The 22,164-nt window shown below is 39.7% G+C and overlaps 1 protein-coding gene across 3 annotated transcripts in view; it reads left to right on the plus strand.

The window, feature by feature from the left end:
- Positions 1-22,164, plus strand: part of CFAP54 (cilia and flagella associated protein 54) — a 218,521-nt gene that overhangs the window by 40,065 nt on the left and 156,292 nt on the right. For 2 of the 3 annotated variants that reach the window (XM_072146463.1, XM_072146461.1), the window contains exons 12-17: positions 2,135-2,291; positions 3,925-4,007; positions 9,445-9,579; positions 11,051-11,201; positions 17,199-17,263; positions 20,998-21,126. In XM_072146463.1, the coding sequence (XP_072002564.1) occupies positions 2,135-2,291; positions 3,925-4,007; positions 9,445-9,579; positions 11,051-11,201; positions 17,199-17,263; positions 20,998-21,126 (720 nt within the window). The remainder of the gene's footprint in view (positions 1-2,134; positions 2,292-3,924; positions 4,008-9,444; positions 9,580-11,050; positions 11,202-17,198; positions 17,264-20,997; positions 21,127-22,164) is intronic. The other variant, XM_072146462.1, reaches the window with a different exon arrangement.

Below are 22,164 nucleotides of genomic sequence, written 5' to 3' on the forward strand. Positions count from 1 at the left end.
AAAACTAGAATGGAAAATTTAGGGCAAATGCAAAAATGGATGTTTTTTTTATAGCTGCGAAGATACAGGCTCATTTGTATTAGCCTTAAATGAAATCTACTGTCAAAATCAATCTAAAATAAAAATTCTTATATTTATATCTTATATGCCAGTGGTGGCGAACCTATGGCACGGGTGCCTGAGGTGGCACCCAGAGCTCTATTTTTGGGCACCAAAGCCATCAACATAGCACTTGACATAAAACTGAAAGAATCATCCTGCAGTCCCAGGCGACTCAAGAAATGTTGCTCTCAGTGCTATTTTAAAGCCACACTTTCTTTAATGCTTCAGATTGCAGGAAGAGGTAAAACATTTGGAAAGGGGAGGATCTTTAGAGCTCCTCTAGGCCCCACATTTCTTCCTGTACAGGGGCACTATGGCGAGATGCTACAACATTAGTCCAAATTTGCCCTTCTGCTTTCAAATGTTTTATTGTCCTCAAGAGGCCGATATAATTGAAAGTTGTGGTAGAACAGGATAAATTACTATTTAAATTGCTGTGCTGGCACTTTGCAATAAATAAGTGTGTTTTCGTTGTAGTTTGGGCACCGGTCTCTAAAAGGTTCGCCATCACTGTTATATGCTAATGAGTTAGAAAGGCTCTGGGGTTATTATCAGAGCCCCTCTGTGCTGCAGCTTCACAAGCTCCCCCTCTCCTTCTCCCTCAGCACTGATGTAATCTCATCAGCGCAAAGTGGTAGGGGGGAAAGTTCTACACATTGTGGAGGGAGCTCTGGTAACACCCCCAGGAGCCCTTCTGCTTTATTAGCATAATTTTACAGTTTGAGTTTAGAAGGAAGGAGGCCTTGGAGTAAGTGTCCCTGGTTTATCATGCTTCATTCTGATTGTAGAATTCCTTTAATTGACAAGATGCATTTTCCTCTGCGGATGTTGTTCATGTGGTTGGGATTTGCATGAATCCCGTATACTGTATATGAATTAGAAGAGCACCAAAATTAACTTCCCATGATTGGCCAGGGAGGCACCTATCGCCATGGTTAGTTTCAAGTTGCGTCAATTTGGCGGATTAGCTGTTTGGTCACCATTGCGTCTAAACGTCTGTGTCGCTCGGCCGAACCCGAACATGAACTACAGGTCCGCTCATCTCTACTATTAATCACTGTGAGCCATAATGTGGATTTGCCCCACCATAAGGAGAACAGTACCCAACAATAATAACAGTCAACCACATATATCATACTGACACAAAGAAGCATGTGAAGCCTATGGAAAAGGACCTGCATGTCATTGTATTATTCCCAAATATGATGCAAAGATAACACTGTCCCGGTGCTGCAGTACAGCCAGAAGTATAATGCAAAGAATCCCCTTCTGTATAAAGTGTGCAGTCTGTGGGACAGTCCGACATGAAGAAACATGATCTGCACATGATCATAGGGAGACCTTAGGGTACATTCCCATGGTTGTGTGCCAGGAGGAGACAGACAAGCATTGGCCTACTCAGTGGTGGCGCGTTGACACCACACCCTCACCTGGGAGCCATAGAAGTCTATGGGACCCTTGATCTTTTCGCATATCATGCAACCAGATCAACCAGATAAATTGCGTTATTTCCCTTTTAAAATAAACCTTTTTGGTCTACTTATATTTCTGTATATGTCCATACAAATCATGATAGAGAACTTGTTTGTACCCATTGGTTCACTTTTATCTCAAACAGTGCAAACTGTGAAGTGCGCAGGGTGCGCCACATTCATCAAAAGTGACGCACGTTCTTCAGGAATCTTCAGGCACACAGTGCACAAACCTTTTTTGGGTGCACCTTTAACATGGAACAGTGCATGATTAATGTGGCACACTGTCAGGCACGTGCGTGCACCGCAATGCCAGTATCAGTGCAGAATATTGTTGTCTTGTTGTGGATTGTGCAGCTGCAACACATACAGTATATGTCACAGACACTTTATAAATACATGTGCAAGCAGTTTGCGCTGAAAAGAACCTGCAAAGTCAGACAAAAGACTGGCACAGAGGCTATAATAAATGTGGGTCAATGTTTTATGTTTACTTTATGTTTGTTACAGAAATAAATACAAATACAAACTCTCATAACAAAATGAATTTCTTAAACTAGGCCAAGGAAAGTGCTACGTGGAAGAAAGAAGAAATGGATCTCAGCCTACTTATTGCTGCTGAACCTTTGTTGTCAGGGAAAAAACATAAGCACAGTGCACAAGTTAGTGTGAAGCAAAATGAGATACCGGACTTTCTTGGAATTCTTGGATTACAAGGTAGGTGAAGTGATATACCAGTGTTATTTGTTTAAGACTATGGCCCGATTTACTATTAGTAAGGTAAACTGCACTAGGGTGTTTGGTACTTTAATGGACGGGGAGTGGCCAAGGATTTTGGTTGGAACTCACCCCTCCCTGTTTTTTCTGTCCTCTAGATGTGGCATGTAGAGGGGAGTTACGGTAAGCTGCATTTCTGGCTTCCTCATTCAGTTATTGTGGCACTCAGAATCCGTTCCTCCGTCCCTCCCCATTTTTGTTGTTCATGTGGTTTTCTGTTTTTTCATACTGTTATATTATATTGTATTCTTTATCAAGTTACCGCTGGCGATAAGAGAATATTGGAGATGGTGATGCTTGGCAGAAGCAGCGAGCGATACATTCATGAAGACTAGATCCATGCTGCACGTGCCAAAAACACAGGAACTCTCTGCACCTGATTTTTTCTGGTGCACTCAGTTCAAGGGGCATGCGGCACATTTCTGTGGAATTTGCCCACACAAATGTGGCGGCCAGTGCGATTATGCACTGGAGTTCCCCTTTCTGTGCACAGGATTGTGTTGTGGTGTGCATAGTGCAGACGCGACACAATACTGGCACAGACACTTTATAAATAAATGTGCAACCAGTTTTCACATGTAATTATGTGCAGTCTATGCCAGAATTCTGGCAAGGATTGTATAGTAAATCCGGCCCTATGTTGATTTATTCATCTAAGACTCTCAATGCAGGACTTTTTGTCAGAAGGGAAGTCTAATGGACCCCATTATAGTCAAAAGGATCTTCTGGATTATGTTGGCGCCTATCATTTTACTCATTTGACCTTCTGCTGTTTTCATTGTTTTGCTCCATTAATAAAAATAGTAGTAACACATTCCGCTTCAAGTAAAAATAAAGAAAACAATTATTACTTTTCACTATATTAGTAGCATTGACATTACTGAGTAAGTCCACCAGATGGCGCCCTTATAAAGGAAACCAAACAACGAATAGTTCTGCAGTAGACAGTTTCAGTTTATCTAATATATTCAGTGTTTGCTTCTGCAAAATACTTACACTTTTAACCCTTTTGAATATTTTCTAAAGTGTTTTAGTCAATTTTGAGACGAAGATATAAAAGTTCTTCATGCGTAAAAAAATAGCGAAGAGTAAGAAGGTGAAGATGCCTTATTAACGCATGGCGTGCACTTCCAGTCAAACTGATTAACGTTTTCTCTTCTGAGGGGACAGCCCGACAAGTTAAAATATGCATGAGATTTCATAGCGATTATGCATCTTAAAACATTAAATACTATTCAGAATCCACAGACTCTCCTTGTGTACATTACTGATTTTGTTTGTGATTATATAATGAAGAAGAAATGTGATGGTATACAAAGCACTCTACAATATCATATCACATCCTTCCCTAAATATCTGTTTAGCAATAGCTATAAACAAGTTTCATGTCAAATGAAAGAGGCATTAGGAACCCCCCTCCCCAAAAAAAAGCACAATACTAGGAGTGGGTCTGCTCACAGTGAAGATATAAAAGATATAAATAACATTGCCTCATAAAAGTGATGCTTCAATAATAAGTTGTGCCGTCCAGAGTATGTGTAATAACCCATGTTTTATCTCTTTTACATTACAGGGGAAGCCGTAGATAACAGATCTCCAGACGATCACATCTCACTGGCAGAGACACTGTACTCCTGTGTGTGTAACTCTTCACAGGTATTACCTCTGGCAAATTTACTACTTGCTTGCGTTTTAGTAGAATTCCACTGAAATCCTAGAAATTCATCGATGTTACCTAAATGATTACACTGACTGTTCCATTGAAAATAATGTAATTTCATAAATGAAGGTGAAACCCATCAGCCAGTAGATTTTCATAATGGACTCTGCATTTACATCAATAAGCAGTGGCTTATTGATAACACACGATTGAGCATGTTAAAAGTCAGCATGTCCACTCCTGACTTACCCCAACATATGTAAAATAAACATTTGCTAGGTATTACTTTTGCTTTGGAGTTTTATTCAGAATTTCTACAATGGACTTTGATGCCATTTTCATGTTTAAAATCCTTTTAGATTTTTTGCAATTACTTAATATATTTACAATGGCTTATTGTCTTGCCTTATTTAAAGGTGTATTCCAATCTCAGCTGTTTGTGACTGAGATGAAAATAACCCTATACCCACCTCAGTAACTCTCAGCTGGTTGGCTGGGAAGAGCTGCACCATTTTGGCAGAGATTGGTGGACCCCTGGGTGGATTTGTAATTCATGTACAAATCGGCTGTGTGCACTTTGCATTTCTGCACAATTCTAAATTTAACAAGTTATTTAAAATTTCCTTTTGTTTTTATGTTGTAAAAACTCCTTCACATAGCTGGCTGTGCTGCTGTTTATATCGTAGATTAAATAGCATGCTGCTCCTGGTTGCACTCTACTCAGGGTTGACATCCTTTGATCCCTCCCCTGCATATAAAAGAAGACAAGGCAATAGAGAGGGGAGAGAGAATACAAACCCATACCAATGTATCAACCACACAGAAACTGAATTTGCAATTGGTGGTGGGGAGGTAATAATTACCATATTTTCTGGACTATAAGACGCACTTTTTAGCAAGAAAAAATCTTGCTAAAAAGTGCCTGCGTCTTATAGACTGGAGGTCAGGAGGATCCAGCACTGCAAGACCCTCCTGACCGCTGTAAGAGAGATCGGGTGATGCCCTGATATAGAGCTGCACCCGATCTCCCAGAGAGGAGCCTCCGTACTGCTCTCCCCTCTCCCCATGTCTTAGGCTACATTCACACGAACGTATGGAGGACGTATATACGGCCGACGTATATAAGGCCAATATACGTCCCCCATACACTCCTATGGGCGCACGGCACCCTACGGGAGCGGTACGGTGCAGCACACGTGCGGCACCGTACCGTTCCGTACCCGGAAAAAAGATAGGACATGTCCTATCTTTTCCCGTAATACGGCGCCGTGCGCCATAGGTTTCTATGGAGAGGGGCGGGGGTGAGCTGCGCTCACCTCCTCCTCCTCTCCCCGTACACTGCCGTTGCCCGCTACGGTACGGTACGGGCGGGCAACGGCAGTGTGAATGTAGCCTTACAGGTCCAGGTCCTGCGGTGATGTCAGAATCATGTGACTGATCACATGCTTCTTACATCACCACAGGTCTCATACTGCCATGCTGTGCTGGGACAGGGTGAGAAGAAGAGGAATTGGGAAAGTATGTGTGTGTGTGTGTGTGTGTGGGGGCGGGGGTTCTGTGTGTATAGCTGGGCGGAGTGTGTATGTGGATCAATGATGCAGGGCTGAGTGTGTATGTGGATGGATGATGCAGAGCTGAGTGTGTATGTGGATGGATGATGCAGAGCTGAGTGTGTATGTGGATGGATGATGCAAAGATGAGTGTGTATGTGGATGGATGATGCAGAGCTGTCTATGTAAATGTATGTCTGTGTGTGCTGTGCTTTAGTGCAACCAACAGGGATATTTTAATTGGTGTAAAATATATTTTTACTTTTTGGAAGCCTAAATCTGGGGTGCGTCCTATAGTAAGAAGCGTCTTATAGTCCAAAAAATTCTGTATATAATAATAATTCCTTGATTTATAAATTGAGATATTTATAGAGAGATCTCACACCTAGACAACATCTAAAAACGAAATTCTCCCAGGACATCTTCAGTGTCATGGGAGAGAAAAGGGAGCCCACATGGGGTGAAGGAAGGGGGAGCTTTATAGAAATAAATTTGTTCTGATATATGTAAATTATCAAAGGCTGCAGTATTCTAGACCCCGCAACTCACATCCCGTATCCTTATTTGGTGGGAACAGCCTACAACTAGGTGCAGGTTACAAACCATATATTAAGAGAATAAAAACTGAAACATTCACAGCATTACACCTTTAAGAAATATGGCTTTTCTATGAGTACATAATATTAGGGTTACACAATTGCAAAAGTAATAATAACATCTGTTTGAATCAATCCTCGGCTTAATTATTGTTCTGTAGCAGTTGGGTGCATTGCATGTCACATTAAACACAGATACAGGTCTATAGAGAAGCGGCAGATGTAACCATAGAAGTCTCTCTTCTCCAACTTCCATAAAACAACAATCCTATCTCCAGCCACACAGTTATGTGCAATAGGACATTAACAATAAAAGTAGAGTCTCTTTTAAAAAAAAAAAAAAGAATCTGAAATTTAAATGAGAAATTATTGAAAGCTGTGAGTGATAGATAATCCATTAACGTATGCGTCACTGCAAACAGTCAGAAAGACTGACAAGAAATCAGTGAAACTTGACAGGTTTTGTCTAGGGCCGCATAGAAATCAATCACAGGGACTGCTTTGTGTACTGTAAAAGGGATTGCCATTCCTCTGCTATTGTGAGGGGACAAACAGCTCAGATGGGCTGCAGTTATTGTTTATGAAAAAATAAAATAGAGACATCAAATAATTTGGAGGGGACTGGAAAGTCAAATTCTTCATAACCTATATGTGTGGTCTGAATGTTGTGGACTCCTTTGGCATGGAGTAATATACTGTTCATATCACTAAATAATGTTTTCTGCTGGTTTCACATGATCTGTTTATCTGTGGACCATAAAAATAACAGACTTAATAGATTCGAGTTTAATCATGGGGCTGTTGTTTGAAATAAGTTTCTGATTAAAAAACAGATTAAAGGTGTTGCATCAGAAGAAGTATCCTTCAACGGCAGCCGTAAAAACATGATACAGTGGTCGTTAAGGGAAATCTCCCACATGGGTGCAGTATTTTACACCAAGCACACCTATATGCTGGTGTGACCCCTGAAAAAGGATCCGTTCTTCCTTTATCTTCCAATGGCTTTGTTTTGGAGATAATCATCTTTGAAAGTGGTGCAAATAATCCTCAGGGGCTTCTGCCTTTGTCACAGAAGCCCCTTCTGGCTCTTTCTTCTGCTAATTATGCACACCTCTGTTGGTATTACTGCCCGCCTCTTCCCTCCCCTCCCCCAGCCAGTGAAGTCATGGAAGGAGCTTGTTTGACATAGACAGGAGCCTCTGAGGCTCATTTGCATCATTTTAAAAGGTGTTTCTCCAAAACAAGGCCATTAGAACAGGGTTCCCCAACCACCGGTCCCCGACCAAAGACCGAATCTTGGAACACCTGGTACTGGGCCACAGCAACCTCTGTAGAAACGAAAAAAATAAATAAATACTCACTTCCCCTGTTCCCCTGCAGCAGTCTTCTCTTCCTTTACTTAATTTCCATGCTAATGCACTGCTCTATTGCCGGCGAGCATTATCATGTTATGATATCATATATACCAACAATAGAACAATGCATTAATACAGAAAAGAAGTGAAGGAAGAGAAGACTGCTGCAGGAGAATGTGGAAGGCAAGTATATATTTTTTTTACAAAGTTCGGCTGGGAAAGGGGACATGGGAGGAAGGCATGATGCAGGAAAGGAGACATGGGAGGAGGCATGCTGCAGGCTAGGGTACAATATAAGTGGGGGTACTTCTTCAGAAAATGGGGCAATATAAGCTAGGCACACATGGAGTTATGGTGGGGCATGCAAACATACATTTTTGGCTATGAAACTATGACAAGAATGCATCCCCCCACCCACTGGTCCCTGGAGAAAATTTGTTTAAACCCAGTCCCTGGGCAAAAAAGGTTGGGGGCCACTGCATTAGAAGATAAAAGGAAAACGGATCCTGTTTCAGGGGACACACACCAGTGTATAAGTAAGCTTGGTGTACAATACTGCATCCATGAGATTTCCTGTAAGGGCTATACAGTCACTTTTTTGTAGCATTTTTGTATTTTTTTTATTTATTGAACAACAAATGTCATCAAAGTGAATGACATTTAAGTTTTAAACACTTCTTTGTGCTGCTAAGTTGACACTTAGTATTTAAAAATCCAAGCATAACATTGACCAAAGAGCATTTCACCCTGATACCAAACGATGGCTGTAGAAAGGAATCCTGGAGTTTTCTTTTGCAGTTCTCTTTACTACTCTTTACTTTGTATTCATGTTAAATTTGACTGGTTTTGGTATAACTTGAAGGCCATTTCTGCTTTTGTAGCATAAATAATGTAATGAGTGATGTTTCACAAGATACTAGATGATTAGTTACTACATTGTAAGATCCAGGAAAGATCAATGAAAATCCTTATAAGTACTGCAGTGGCATACCCCCATCTGTTCCCATGGACAATGACGAACATTCATTCCCCATTACATTTTCCCTATTTTTCCTTCAATCCCCCCTGTTTTCAATTTATAGTTATTTTTATGTGTTGTTTTTTGTCTGGGTCTGCTTTTTGCAGCCAAGTGTCATTGCTTTGTGGGCTCCGCTTATGTGCCAATTCCAATAGAAAAAGACTGTCCGAGCCGCAAACGGGCAGGTATAAGACTTATTGTAATAGAAACAATAGGGGTGTATGAGCTCATTGAAAAGCATTTGTCAATGTGCTATACTTGAATCTAGTAGCGTAGATTTGTACCGTGTAAGCCATGGAGAGCAGAACAAGAGTGAAGAAATCAGGCGATACCTTTTTGAGGCTAACTGAGTATATCTGATGGTGAGCTTTCAAGACTAGTTCTCTTCGTCAGACATAATGTTATGCGTGAAACAGAAATACACAGCATTTTATACACACTAAACAGTGATCATCAAAGGATATTAAAAAAAACGTTAAAACAGATTGATAAATACAGGGACATCTTATTTACTACAGGACGGCAATAAACACACTAAAAACCTGTGAGGCGAGACAAGAGAGCTCTGGCTCTTATCTGTTTGTGGCCTCCAGGTCAGAGATAGAGAGTCATGAAGCTGGTATGAATGTTAAGACCACTTTGTAAGGTGTTGAATCTCCTCATTAATTTATACTCCCATTCTTTCATTTCCCTCTGTGTCTTAAAATGTCCCATTAAAATAATAATCTGCAAAGGTATCGCCTGATTTCTTCACTATTCTTCTATACTTGAATCAACAGATTAACCAACTAATTACTTCATGATAACTTGTTAATCTACTCTAAGATGAGCAAAGGATATCTTTTATGCAGTGATGAAATATGTGGGGTGCTAAGCCTTTCATTTTAGTAAGGAGAACTATTTTTAATTTTCAGGAGGTTGAGCCTGACAGAGATATTGTCACCGATGTTATATTATTCCTGTGGCACAAATGCAAAGTTGGAGTCCAGCGGATGCAAACTGGATCAGATGGATCTAAATTTGTACACAAATGTGAAGTGAACAGTAAGGTAGGTTTAAATAACCATTTTATAGTTTTAGACTTCCTGCTCTTTTCTTCACAGCTTTAAAAGTTGCCGACTAGTGTTGATCATTGATATACCTGCCTGAAGAAGAAATAAATCACTCATTTATCCCAATATATATATATATATATATCCTGATGAAAAGATTCTTTACTAATGCTGACAGCATGGGAATTACTTATAGGGTATTCCAGGATTTGCATTGATCAATTATCCCTAGGATATTGATATCAGATTGGTTTGCGGAAGGGAGTTGTTATAGCTGTAGAACCTGGCATAGAATTAATCTGTTCACACAATAGAGCATCTTAGCATATCCATTGCACTGGGTGCTGGAGAGGGGGAATATTAAGACGCACAACGCCCAGTCTTCTTAAGTGTTCCGCTGTGACTGATGGAGGTGACATCACAGGCATGCAAAGTGGATACCTATTCTGAGATGCCTGCTGTAGTAAATCCTTTCCTTTGTATTGTTAATATTATTCTTTTTAGTTACTTAAAGGGAACTTGTCATCAGCAATTGGCCTAATAAACTACTACCAGTATAGTATCAAACAGCATAACACCTTCTAGTTTTTGTTTATTTTGAGGCTCAGTGTGGTGGCATCATCCAGAAAATCTACTTTGAATGTAAATTGGTGGTATAAAGTGAAGGAGGCAGAGCGTTTAACACTGAAGTCAAGGTGTGTATATCTGAGTGCCTCCTCCTCTGTGATTAGCATCATGCATCGGACTTCAGGAGATTTGGTTAGTGATGTCTCTGGATGTAGGACTATCAATAACAGTGAAGGGGCCTTCTGAGGAAGGGAGAGCTGGACTTGAGTGTTAAAATCTCCACCTCCTTGACTTTATACAACCAATTTACATCTTAATTCAAAGTCGATTTTCTGGATGACGCCACCACACTGGGTCATGAAAGAAACAGAATCTGAAAGGTGTTCAGCTGCTTGGTATGGTTTATTAGGTCACTTTGTGCTGACAGGTTCCCTTTAAGAACACATTGACAACTGGGTGTTACCATTCAGCTTGTTACAGGGGTGTGGCTATATATAACAGGTGCAGTCCTTTACATTATACTTCATCTCTGTGTCGTCTCCCCACCTGGCTTTGGCTCACAATACCCAATGCAAAAAACTGATGAAAGAACTTGAGATGTGAACTGTTCCTAATTTTCCTCAGGATCCTTAGAATCAAAATGATTTGAAGGTATAAATCGCTGTTGCAACGTTGCTTCCAATTGTTATAGATGCATTGCACTGATTCATTTTTTTTTAAAGTAATGAATAGAAATTGAGCACCAGGAGGTGGAAACTCTTTACCTAAATTAGTTTTACTTACATACATACTCACTGTCCAAAATTATAGACTGGATAATCATCTGATATTGATAATGTAATATCATTGGCATAATCTTGAGATTACTGAAGTACATTTTATACATTTATTGTATTTCCAGTGGATCTATATTCTGTGTCTGATCTATGAAGTGATGCAACACTCCAATATCATACATACAGATGCCCTTATATTAGGAGAAGCGGCATTGAGATTGGCAGGGATCGCTGAAAGTATGGCTGATACTACTATGAAATATGGAAAAAAATCAGGTAACACATCAGCTTGATTTGCTGCTGTTTAAAAATAAAAAGGATAAAGCTAAAGTCTAGGTAAAATTTAATTTTGTTTTCAAAACTCACCATTTATGTCTAATGGTTCACAATGAAAGTACTGTAGTACATTTGTAAAACATAACTTAACCTATGGAGCTATTTTTGAATAGTGTAGGGGACAATAGTAAACTTTGTTTTACGTTTCACTAAATAAAACTGATACTTTGTGCCTTTTTTTGGTTCTTGCTCCTGTAGTGAGCAGTATATTTGAAAACCTGCACACATCATAGAGATATGAAAGGAGGCTTAAAGGAAACATGTCACCAGAACCACTTTTTTATCCTTCCCCATGTCCCCATAGGCACTTGTGTGCAGATTCCCAAACTGTTTTAATAAATGCTCTGCCTTTTTTAGTTGTAAAGATCAACTAATATCAAAGAATACCTGTGTCTCTTGATGTTCCGAGTCCCAGGGGTTTATGCACTGAAGTGCAGTTTACCCCCCACCATGGGGAAAGTGCTCCATCATAAGCAGGTTTTAAAAAAAAAAAGAAAAATACTCCCATCTAATCCTCCACCCCTCAATACGTCATAGCAACCAGCCCACCCCATCACTCCACTGCTTGCTGACTGAGATCAGCAAACAGTGGAGTGAAGGGGCGGGCTGGTTACTTTAATGTATTGAGGAGGGAGATGGGAGTGTTTTAAACCTGCTTATGACAGAGCTTATGACAGAGCGGTGTCAGGAGACACAGGTATTCTTGCATATAAGTTATATTTACAGATATAAAAGGCAGAGTATTTATAAAAAATGTTTAGGAAAGTGTAAGGGTGGGATAAATAGGGGTCAGGTTCCATTTAATATTATCTATTTCATCACTTAGAGCATATCTCTCTTGATTCACCTTTCTGAGGAAATTTGACTATGTAGAGACTGTAAAGAGTTAAGTCATTAGAAACATAGGGGCACATTTACTACGGCCTTTGGCCAGTTTTCTGTAGGACTTTGCACGTTCTTTCTAGTGCAAACTGCTTGCACAGGTATTTAAGAAGTGTCTGAGACACTTTTGTGTCGCATTCGAACATTTTGTGGTGCAGCTGCACTAGGCATCATGCAGCACAAATTAGGGGGCGTTTGGTGAACTCTGCCGGACAAATGCAGGGAAGCGCCAGATTCATGATTTCTGGCTCCCGTTCTTCATGAATCTGGCGCATCCTGCACTATACACAGGCAAATGGCATTTAGTGCACCACTCTTAGTAAATGTGCCCCATTATCAGGCTTCTTTCAGATGTCATTTTTGCACAGGACAGAAAGCTGTTTTATACAAGCTGTTAAAACTACGAAGAAAGGCAAAGGTAAAAGAAGGAAATAGTAGCATATGTCTTTTATAAAGTATATTACAAAGTTTACTATTATCTTCTGCCTTATTCATTTCTGCCATTTTGTTAAAAAAAAATTTGTTGGGTCAGTACTACTTGAGAAAAGGTCCTGGCAGCACATTTGCAGCTTGTTCTATAAAGATCATCACACAGCTGCAGACATTCCTCCATTCCAAATATAAGGGCCACAAAAGTTTATGGGAATTAACTTATATTATCCACAGGGAGTGGTAACCTTTTATTTTCATACAGGGTATAAAAGAATGCTGCTCCTTTTAGTGACAAGTGGTCTTTAACTCTCCAAATAATTTAAAGGGGTAATCTTAATATTGGCATTGCCATTTAATTTATTTCAGATGTCATATATATGCATTTATTCAATTGCATGTTATTAAAAAAATGTACCTCTATGGAGATAATTTCCCATAAATGTAGCCTTGCTGTCCGCACCCTGGCAACAGTAGCCACACATACACAATTGAGACATCTGAAGACCTTCATTCAGAGTTCATTACCACTAAATTTCTATGAGACATTCATATAAAAAAAAACTATTTGTCTCTTTGTGCAATAATTCCAGCAGAGGCGGTCATATCCAAGGACAAAAATGTTTCTAGGGGACAACATGTCTACATTTATGGGAAATTATCTTCACACATGTAAATCTTTTAATAACATCCAGATGAAGAAATATATCTATATGGCAGGTGAATTAAATTAAATGTCAATGTCCAGATGAGAATACCCCTTAAAGGTGATGTTGCAGTGTGTTACAATTACTTACATTATTTTTACTAGGTTTTAAATATGAAATCCATACAAATATGAGAAAACCACAAGTTGCAATGTGTTACTCTTACCTTGTAAAGTAGACATCTGTGTATGATAGAGTAGAATTCTGGTATAATTCCCAGTTTAGTGGAGCAGTGGTCATGGAAACCAGTGACAAATAAGGTATAAAGAATACCTAGACAGTTTCAATTTGGCCATGATACCACCATAAATATTAATTGGATAAGCCCTTTGCCACTTATATATTTTTGACCACTCCAATAAATTATTGCTGGTATTCTTGTTTTCTCCCTAAGGTTTGGAGCTGTTTAGTTTCATATAGTTATTACATTACCTGTAAAACCCAGAGTACCAATGCCCCTATAGCAATCTAAACATTTTTGTGTGATAAGCAAGAGGAAGTCAATGATACACAGCAGTGAACTGCTACATGTTGTTTTTTAGATGGCTGTTTTGCTGTAGCTTTAGATACCTTTTACTCAGTAGTAAATTATAAAATAGGCAGTTTTGGGGGGTAGCCTGGTGCCAAAGGCTTCTAGGGGGCACCCTAGAAATCCTTTAAATCCTTGTTCCTGCTCTTAATACACATGTGCACAAGAGCCATTTCAAGACCTTTTGAAGGTCCTCTAAAAGTCCTGAAACCGCATATTGAAAGCAGGCAGAAGGGACACATCGTCCATTTCCCAAGCTTGATTCTAATACCATATGTAGGAAGTGATTCCAGACTTGTAGGGCCTATAATATTCATACAGCCCAGGGTCTGTGACAGTCTTAATTTGACCCTGCTTTGCCTTTTTGAAGAAGCTACTAGTGCAAATTTATTAACAAATTACAAGTCTGCATCTGCATCCCCAATTATTACTTTATACACTAGTGTTCTCTTATATAATATTCCAGAGATCAATAGAAAAAGAAAGACAGATAAGCTACTTACTGGTTTTTATGTTTGATGAAAATAGTTTGAAATATACAGAGCATTTTGAGAACAAAAGTTCTGAGCGTTTTTACCAAAGTCTGTTGTCCATGCACATATAGAATAGCTGGAGCTAATGGAAGGGATCACAGTAGTGTCACCGCACGTACAGCTCCTTGCAGACGACTCAGTATTCTTCAGTCAGAAGAGTGTTTTGCATTCAAATAACGCTTTTGTCCATATTTACTGAAATACATGGGGAAGTATTGATTGATTTGGAGTCTTTGAAACGCACATAAAAACAATACAAGAAGTTCCTAAAAAGAGGTTGATAGAACTTTTCCTATTTATGTTTTTCGGAGAAATGGCAATGCCACTCTGAATGTTTCCTTTCTGCTGTGGATAATGAATTTCTCAGTTCTAAAATATTGGAATCTAGATAAAGAACAAGCCAACTTTGATGCAACTTTTTACCTTCATCATAAATGTGATGTTGGTGTGTGTCCACCTTTAGCTTCTGAATACTAAGCGTACATGTTGTTTCATTTTTTATTAATATGAAGTTAAATCAAATTCAAAGTTAAGGTTAGTTTCAACCTAATATTTATTAAGTACCATATATACTCGAGTATAAGCCTAGTTTTTAGCACGGAAAAATGTGCTGAAAAATCCAAACTCGGCTTATACTCGAGTAAAAAATAGGTTTTACCAGGTTTTTGTGGTAAAATTAGGGGCCACGGCTTATACTTGGGTCGGCTTATACTGGAGTATGTACGGTATTTTGTACAAATTAACAGAATTGACATTACATGTAAATTAAATTCAGAAATACAATTGCTAGTTTTAATGTAATAAAAATAAACAAAGACAATTACTAGCAGATTTTTTTATAGACATAACAATGTACATTAGTTGATATATTTCTATGCATTTACTTATTAAAAATGTGATCCTGTTAGAATTCACACAAATAAAATGTGAGATTTTTGGCAGATCCCCTAATGTTTGAGTTTTTTTAATCAATAAAAAAGTAATGCTGTACGCAGGTACAGATGAGCTGGCCTTGCCTTTGAGGCCCTAGATTCTACTAACTGGTTACACAGCAGGGTAGTGCATGCAAGGCTATTGCAGGTTAAAGGTCAGGCAAAGGGTCAGATCAAATCATGATAATAATGTGAGGTGCAGACAAGGGCAGAGCAGAGAAAATTGTCCAGCTAAGATGCATTGGGACATAGATAGATGGTGGTAACAGGTCATGGACTCTATTAAGATAACATGAGCAGAGCTGCTTATAGTGAACTGTAGTTATTTCAGTAACAGTATTGTTACATGGTATGTTGAAAATGAATATCATGGGTGAATTCATGTGATAGATTTGTTTCAGAAATTTCTGCAGTTGTCTCATTCCATGTTCTTGCTGCAGAAACAACCATTGATTCTTCTGGTTCTGAGTCATCAGATCTGCAAAGTAGGTGATGCATTTTTGCAATGTATTTTACCCATAATAAATGTTTAGCAAAACCATGGAACTTTGGGGATCACACTAGAAGGACTTGTTAATCTGAGAGGGAAAAACAACTCAAACTATGGGGGAAATTTAGCAGAACTGTCAAAGGTCAAATTCTAAGAATCAGTGTGAGACTTGTGAGAGATGACTGCTTCTCAAGATAGAAGGGAGGGGAAGATCCCAATATTTTATCCCAATATGTAAGAAAAGTGTTTATATATAAAAAATGTGTAATTTGCAAACATTGCTTTCACTGGGCAACCAACCTAATACTTTATTAAGTGTTTCTCGGAAAATAGGAACTTTGTAGTAAAACCTAACCTAATCAGCATTGACAATATGTGCTTTCATCATATGTAGTATAAGTAATACATACTTGATTGTAGGCTCAGAATTTTTAGGCACGTACTTATGTCCATGTCTTTATGGTTTCCAAGAAACATAAGTTGACAAATGGGATAAAATAAGTGCACTGTGGCAAGTGAAAGGAAGGATGGATTTAATTAACAGATACAGCAGATTCCTAGCAGTGAAGAGGAATGGATTTGTGAGCTCGGCTAAACACACTGCTGAAGTGAATCTGAACTGGGACCCTTTTGACCATGGCGGAAATTAGTTTTCTGCCATAAGGATATTCTGCAGACAACAGAGCAATTAACCCACAAAGACACCATGAACTCCGAGTCTGGAGAATCCCATTCTGGAGACCTTGTAATATAAACCATTTAGCAATATAGCTACCAACTGAAATGTAAAAGTGACCCATGGAATAAGTCACAGTTCTACAAATTGTATAATCTGCATATTAACCTTCTGATCAAAGGACATGTATGTATGATTTAACCCCGGGGCAAATCAGTCGTATATGGAGCTCATAATGCAAAGAAAACCCATAATGTTGTTTTATTTGTGTGTATTCCAGGAATATTTACTTCAACACAACTTCCTCTCCCCATTGACAGCATTTTCATTTTGGAGTAGGCCTAGCGTACATATATATCCTTAACCTATGTGTTAGATGCAATAAAATCCTAGAAAAGTATATATTTAGACATACCCGAGGCAGTTTTCATTTATTTTGTATTCTTTTATGTTTTTGAGTATGATATTCCAAATGTTGAATCAAATTAAAATATTGAAGAATATTGCAATTTGAGGAGAATTATCACAGTTTTGTGCATAGAGCATCATAGTAATAACAGGCTTTTTACCTATGCAAAGTGAAATGTGCAAATAAAAGATTGTGTATTATCATTTTATCCTGAGGGATTATTTTCCTCTCTTCATTGTAAGTATTTTAATTAGATTGTAAAGCTTCCTTTAGCCCTGATTTTGTCTTTACATTCCACCTGTGTGATGCAGCTTATAAAAAAGTAACACCTTTTTTTCCTTATCATTCAGAGAGGTCACATGAAAAAGTAAATGTAGACGTGCGCAGTGGGAGCAATAGACATATATATATGAAGGTGAGCAGATAAATGATATGTCTACAGACATAATGAAATAATGTATAAACCTAATGTTTGTTAACTCTGTGTGAAGAAAATGCATGGTGTACCCTATTCCAGGTTCACAACACAATATTTATACAATTGAGGCATATGCTTTTACTGTATAGTCCAAAAGATGTATACATCTGCACCATGATACAGCTATGATCACCTAAAAAATTACAGTATCCGTATATTAGATCTAGATGGTGCACACCTGTTCCATCCCCCAGTGCATACGATGAAACCTAATCAAGTCCACCTTTGACCGGTTGTTGCCTCACAGGCCATAAGCTTGAATTGGCTTCTGACCTGTGATGCGACCAGCCTGGCGCAGGCGAAGATGTCATCACTGCGCCACTTGGAAAGTAGCGAAGGTGGCGTCAGCAAGGATCGTGAGTAGTACTGTTTTTATTTATTAACAGTGTGGACTCTATTATTACTCTACAAGATACTATGGACATTTCTACTGGCTGCCGGTATTAGTCAGGCTACTGGTATAAGTATTTTTAATGCTCCAGTAGTAATAATGCCCCCTGTAGACATTAGTAATCCCCCTAGTAGCCAGTAACAATGCCCTCAGTAGCCAGTTGTAATAATACCCCTGTAGCCAGTAATAATGTCCCAGTAGCGAGTAGTAACACCCCTCTAGCCAGTAATAATGCCTCCAGTACTAATGCCCAAGTAGTAATAATGCCCCCAGTAGCCAGTAGTAATAATGCTGCAATAGCCAGTAGTAATGCCCCCAGTTGCCCAGCAGCATTGCTCCCAGGAGCCACAAGAAATTTCCCCAATAGACAGTAGTAATGCCTGCATTAGCCAGCAGCATTACCCCCAGTTGCCAGTAGTAATGCCCCCAGCAGTAACAGAGCCCCCACTATAGACAGATAAAAAAACGTAATACTTACTTCTTCTTGCTGGCGCCGCCTTTGCTCCTTCATCACGTGCGCCTGCCCTGGCTCAGATGCATCACAGATTAAAGGATTATTTAAGCCTATTACCAGTAAGGACAAGGACCTGGTGCAGACAGACACAATTAGATTGTGTTGCCTGCACAGGGGAGAGGCTGGCAGCTTCCCATCTCAAAGGCCTGCTGTGTGAGGGCAAGCTGCAGAGTAGGGAGACATAGGCTCCCGCGCTCTGCAGCTCAATGTATGGAGGGAGCCGAGTTGTAACCCAGCATCTCCCTGGCTCACCGAGCTTTTACCAACCATGTTGTGCAGGTAGGAGAAAGCAGGTAGAAAAGCGTTTACACATGGTTGCATCAAACCACTACTACTCAACTGGGCTGTAACCAGTGATATATTACATATTCATCAAGCCACTACTACTCAACTGGGCTGTAACCAGTGATATATTACATATGCATCAAGCCACTACTCCCCAACTGGGCTGTAACCAGTGATATATTACATATGCATCAAGCCACTACTACTCAACTGGGCTATAACCAGTGATATATTACATATGCATCAAACCACTACTACTCAACTGGGCTGTAACCAGTGATGTATTACATATGCATCAAGCCACTACTACTCAACTGGGCTGTAACCAGTGATATATTACATATGCATCAAACCACTACTACTCAACTGGGCTGTAACCAGTGATATATTACATATGCATCAAGCCACTACTACTCAACTGGGCTGTAACCAGTGATATATTACATATGCATCAAACCACTACTACTCAACTGGGCTGTAACCAGTGATATATTACATATGCATCAAACCACTACTACTCAACTGGGCTGTAACCAGTGATATATTACATATGCATCAAACCACTACTACTCAACTGGGCTGTAACCAGTGATATATTACATATACATCAAGCCACTACTACTCAACTGGGCTGTAAACAGTGATATATTACATATGCATTAAACCACTGCTACTCAACTGGGCTGTAACCAGTGATATATTACATATGCATCAAACCACTACTACTCAACTGGGCTGTAACCAGTGATATATTACATATGCATCAAACCACTACTACTCAACTGGGCTGTAACCAGTGATATATTACATATGCATCAAGCCACTACTACTCAACTGGGCTGTAACCAGTGATATATTACATATGCATCAAACCACTACTACTCAACTGGGCTGTAACCAGTGATATATTACATATGCATCAAACCACTACTACTCAACTGGGCTGTAACCAGTGATATATTACATATGCATCAAACCACTACTACTCAACTGGGCTGTAACCAGTGATATATTACATATACATCAAGCCACTACTACTCAACTGGGCTGTAAACAGTGATATATTACATATGCATCAAACCACTACTACTCAACTGGGCTGTAACCAGTGATATATTACATATGCATCAAACCACTACTACTCAACTGGGCTGTAACCAGTGATATATTACATATACATCAAGCCACTACTACTCAACTGGGCTGTAAACAGTGATATATTACATATGCATTAAACCACTGCTACTCAACTGGGCTGTAACCAGTGATATATTACATATGCATCAAACCACTACTACTCAACTGGGCTGTAACCAGTGATATATTACATATGCATCAAACCACTACTACTCAACTGGGCTGTAACCAGTGATATATTACATATGCATCAAACCACTACTACTCAACTGGGCTGTAACCAGTGATATATTACATATGCATCAAACCACTGCTATTCAACGGGGCTGTAACCAGTGATATATTATCAATTTTTCTAGAATAACATTCTAACTATCTCTGTCCCATCTCATTGTTTACTATCTCTATTTAATTCATGAGGTATATAATGGAGCTGACTTTCAGAGTAAGTCCATAGACCTTGGAATCTGGGTCCAAAACATACTGGTAGGTTGCTTAGATTGTGATCCCTATTGGGGACAGGGACAGATTTGCCATGCTTTGTGCAGCGCTGTGTAATTTGTAGGCGCTATATAAATAAAGAATTATTATTATTATTAAGACCCCTTCCATAAGGGACCAGATGTACACAATTCCCCCTCTTGTGGAGCAGATATGCACCATCTAGATCACATCTTGGAATCTTTGCATCTTCCCAAACCCCATTCTTGTAAAGTGAACCAATACTGGGTTCCAGTGACGGTCTGCAAATCAATGCTCATCCATGAGAGGCCACACTGTCTAGGCTACACTGACAATGGGAACCTCTTGAGGTATGCCTCATGTAAATGTAGTCCAACTATATGCCCTGAGGAAATTAGTCAAATACAGTGTGAGGTACAATGGCAATAGCCTCCAAGCTTTCCATACTAAGGGGTAGGCTAAACTCTGACTATAACTGTTCATATCTCTTAATCTGCTCAACTTATATCCAAGGTCAATTCTAATTAAAAACTTTTGACCTCCTCTCATAGCAGAGGTTTACAATACATTGAACTGCTATGCACACATATTTTTCTTTCATTTTCTTTCATATTATTTTATTTGAGTGTTTTATGCAGTGGGGACAAATAGCTCCATTAATCTTGTGGAGTAGAGAATGGAAAGCTGGGAGGCTGGCTAATTTAATTTATTGCATGGGTCACACAGAAATTAATTTTGCAAGTCTGTTTATAGTCAAATCGATTTGTCAATTGTTGGGTATGTATTTATCAAAATTTTGTTAAACAAATACTAAAACATAAGCCAAATAATCCAGGTAATAATTGTCTTTCATCATTATGTGGTATATTATTTATACTATAGAAAACCTCTCTGACACAGCTGATTTTTGCTTATGAAACCCTGGACAAGGCAATTAAAGGAATAGCTGTATCTCGCTCAGAAGGCTCTGGACATCAGGATCTATCAGTTGCTGATCACTACATCAGAAGGGTGAGACCAAAGAAGTATTGGAATCTTGTAAAAACGGGAAACAATTTAAAGAGAGTTAAAAAATGTTGCCTTATGAGCCTTACCAGGATTGTTTGTAGGTTGAAGTAGTTGACCCAAGTCCTAAACTAATCACCTAGCCACTCTTTCAATTATTAGGGTACTGAAACGAGAGCCTGGAGAGGTAGGTTGTCTTTGGGATTGCTTTAGAACAAATACAGAACTTTGCTATCTTTGACACTTCCACATATAATGAATGGAGTAGCTGTATGCTTGACCCACTGCTCTGTTGGAAATACCCCTGTTGCTGACATGGTCCTCTTTACTGATGTCTTTAAAGAGGATCTTCCAACCAGATTAAAGGACTGTATGCAAATGAGCCTAAAGGGGCTCCAGGCTCCATGGGTGTCAATGGAGCCTAGAGTCCCTTAGGCTCATTCGCATACAGTCAGTCACGGGTGCCCCCGCGATCCATGTCACGTGCCTCTCTCCATTTGCGCGGCACACTTGGCCCTCACTTACATCTCCACGATCCTGCTCTCTCCAGGCTAGGCCGCGCATGTCCCCACTCCCTAGGGCACACGCTGGCACTCGAAGGTTTAAAGGATCAGCACATTGCGTGATTGGCGTTGGTCACTTCCGAGTTTCCATAAAGACCGGCGGCTCCCATCATTCCCCGCCAGATCTTTGTGCTCATTAGCACTAGAGAAAGCTTCCTACGTTCTTTGCCGTTGTTCCCATTCCTGTTCCTCACTGATCTCCTGTTGTGACCTCGGACCTCTGCATCTCTGCTGCCAGCCCTGACTACGTGTCTGTACCTGACCTCGAGCCTGGGCGCGGGCTAGTAGCACCTGTTGAACGACCTGGTGGCACCCTGCCACAGTAAGACCATCCTGCTTTGCGGCGCTCTCTGGGGAAGGCCAAGTGCCACTTAGATTCCGTTCCCAGGTGTCGGATAGTACCACCTCCTGCGGTGGTCCAGGGGGTTCACTGACCCCGAGTCCTGACACATCCCTTCATCCTGGTGGTAGATGTCCTTTA

The sequence above is a fragment of the Engystomops pustulosus genome, chromosome 4 (assembly GCF_040894005.1).
Source record: "Engystomops pustulosus chromosome 4, aEngPut4.maternal, whole genome shotgun sequence".
Taxonomy (NCBI): Eukaryota; Metazoa; Chordata; class Amphibia; order Anura; family Leptodactylidae; genus Engystomops; species Engystomops pustulosus.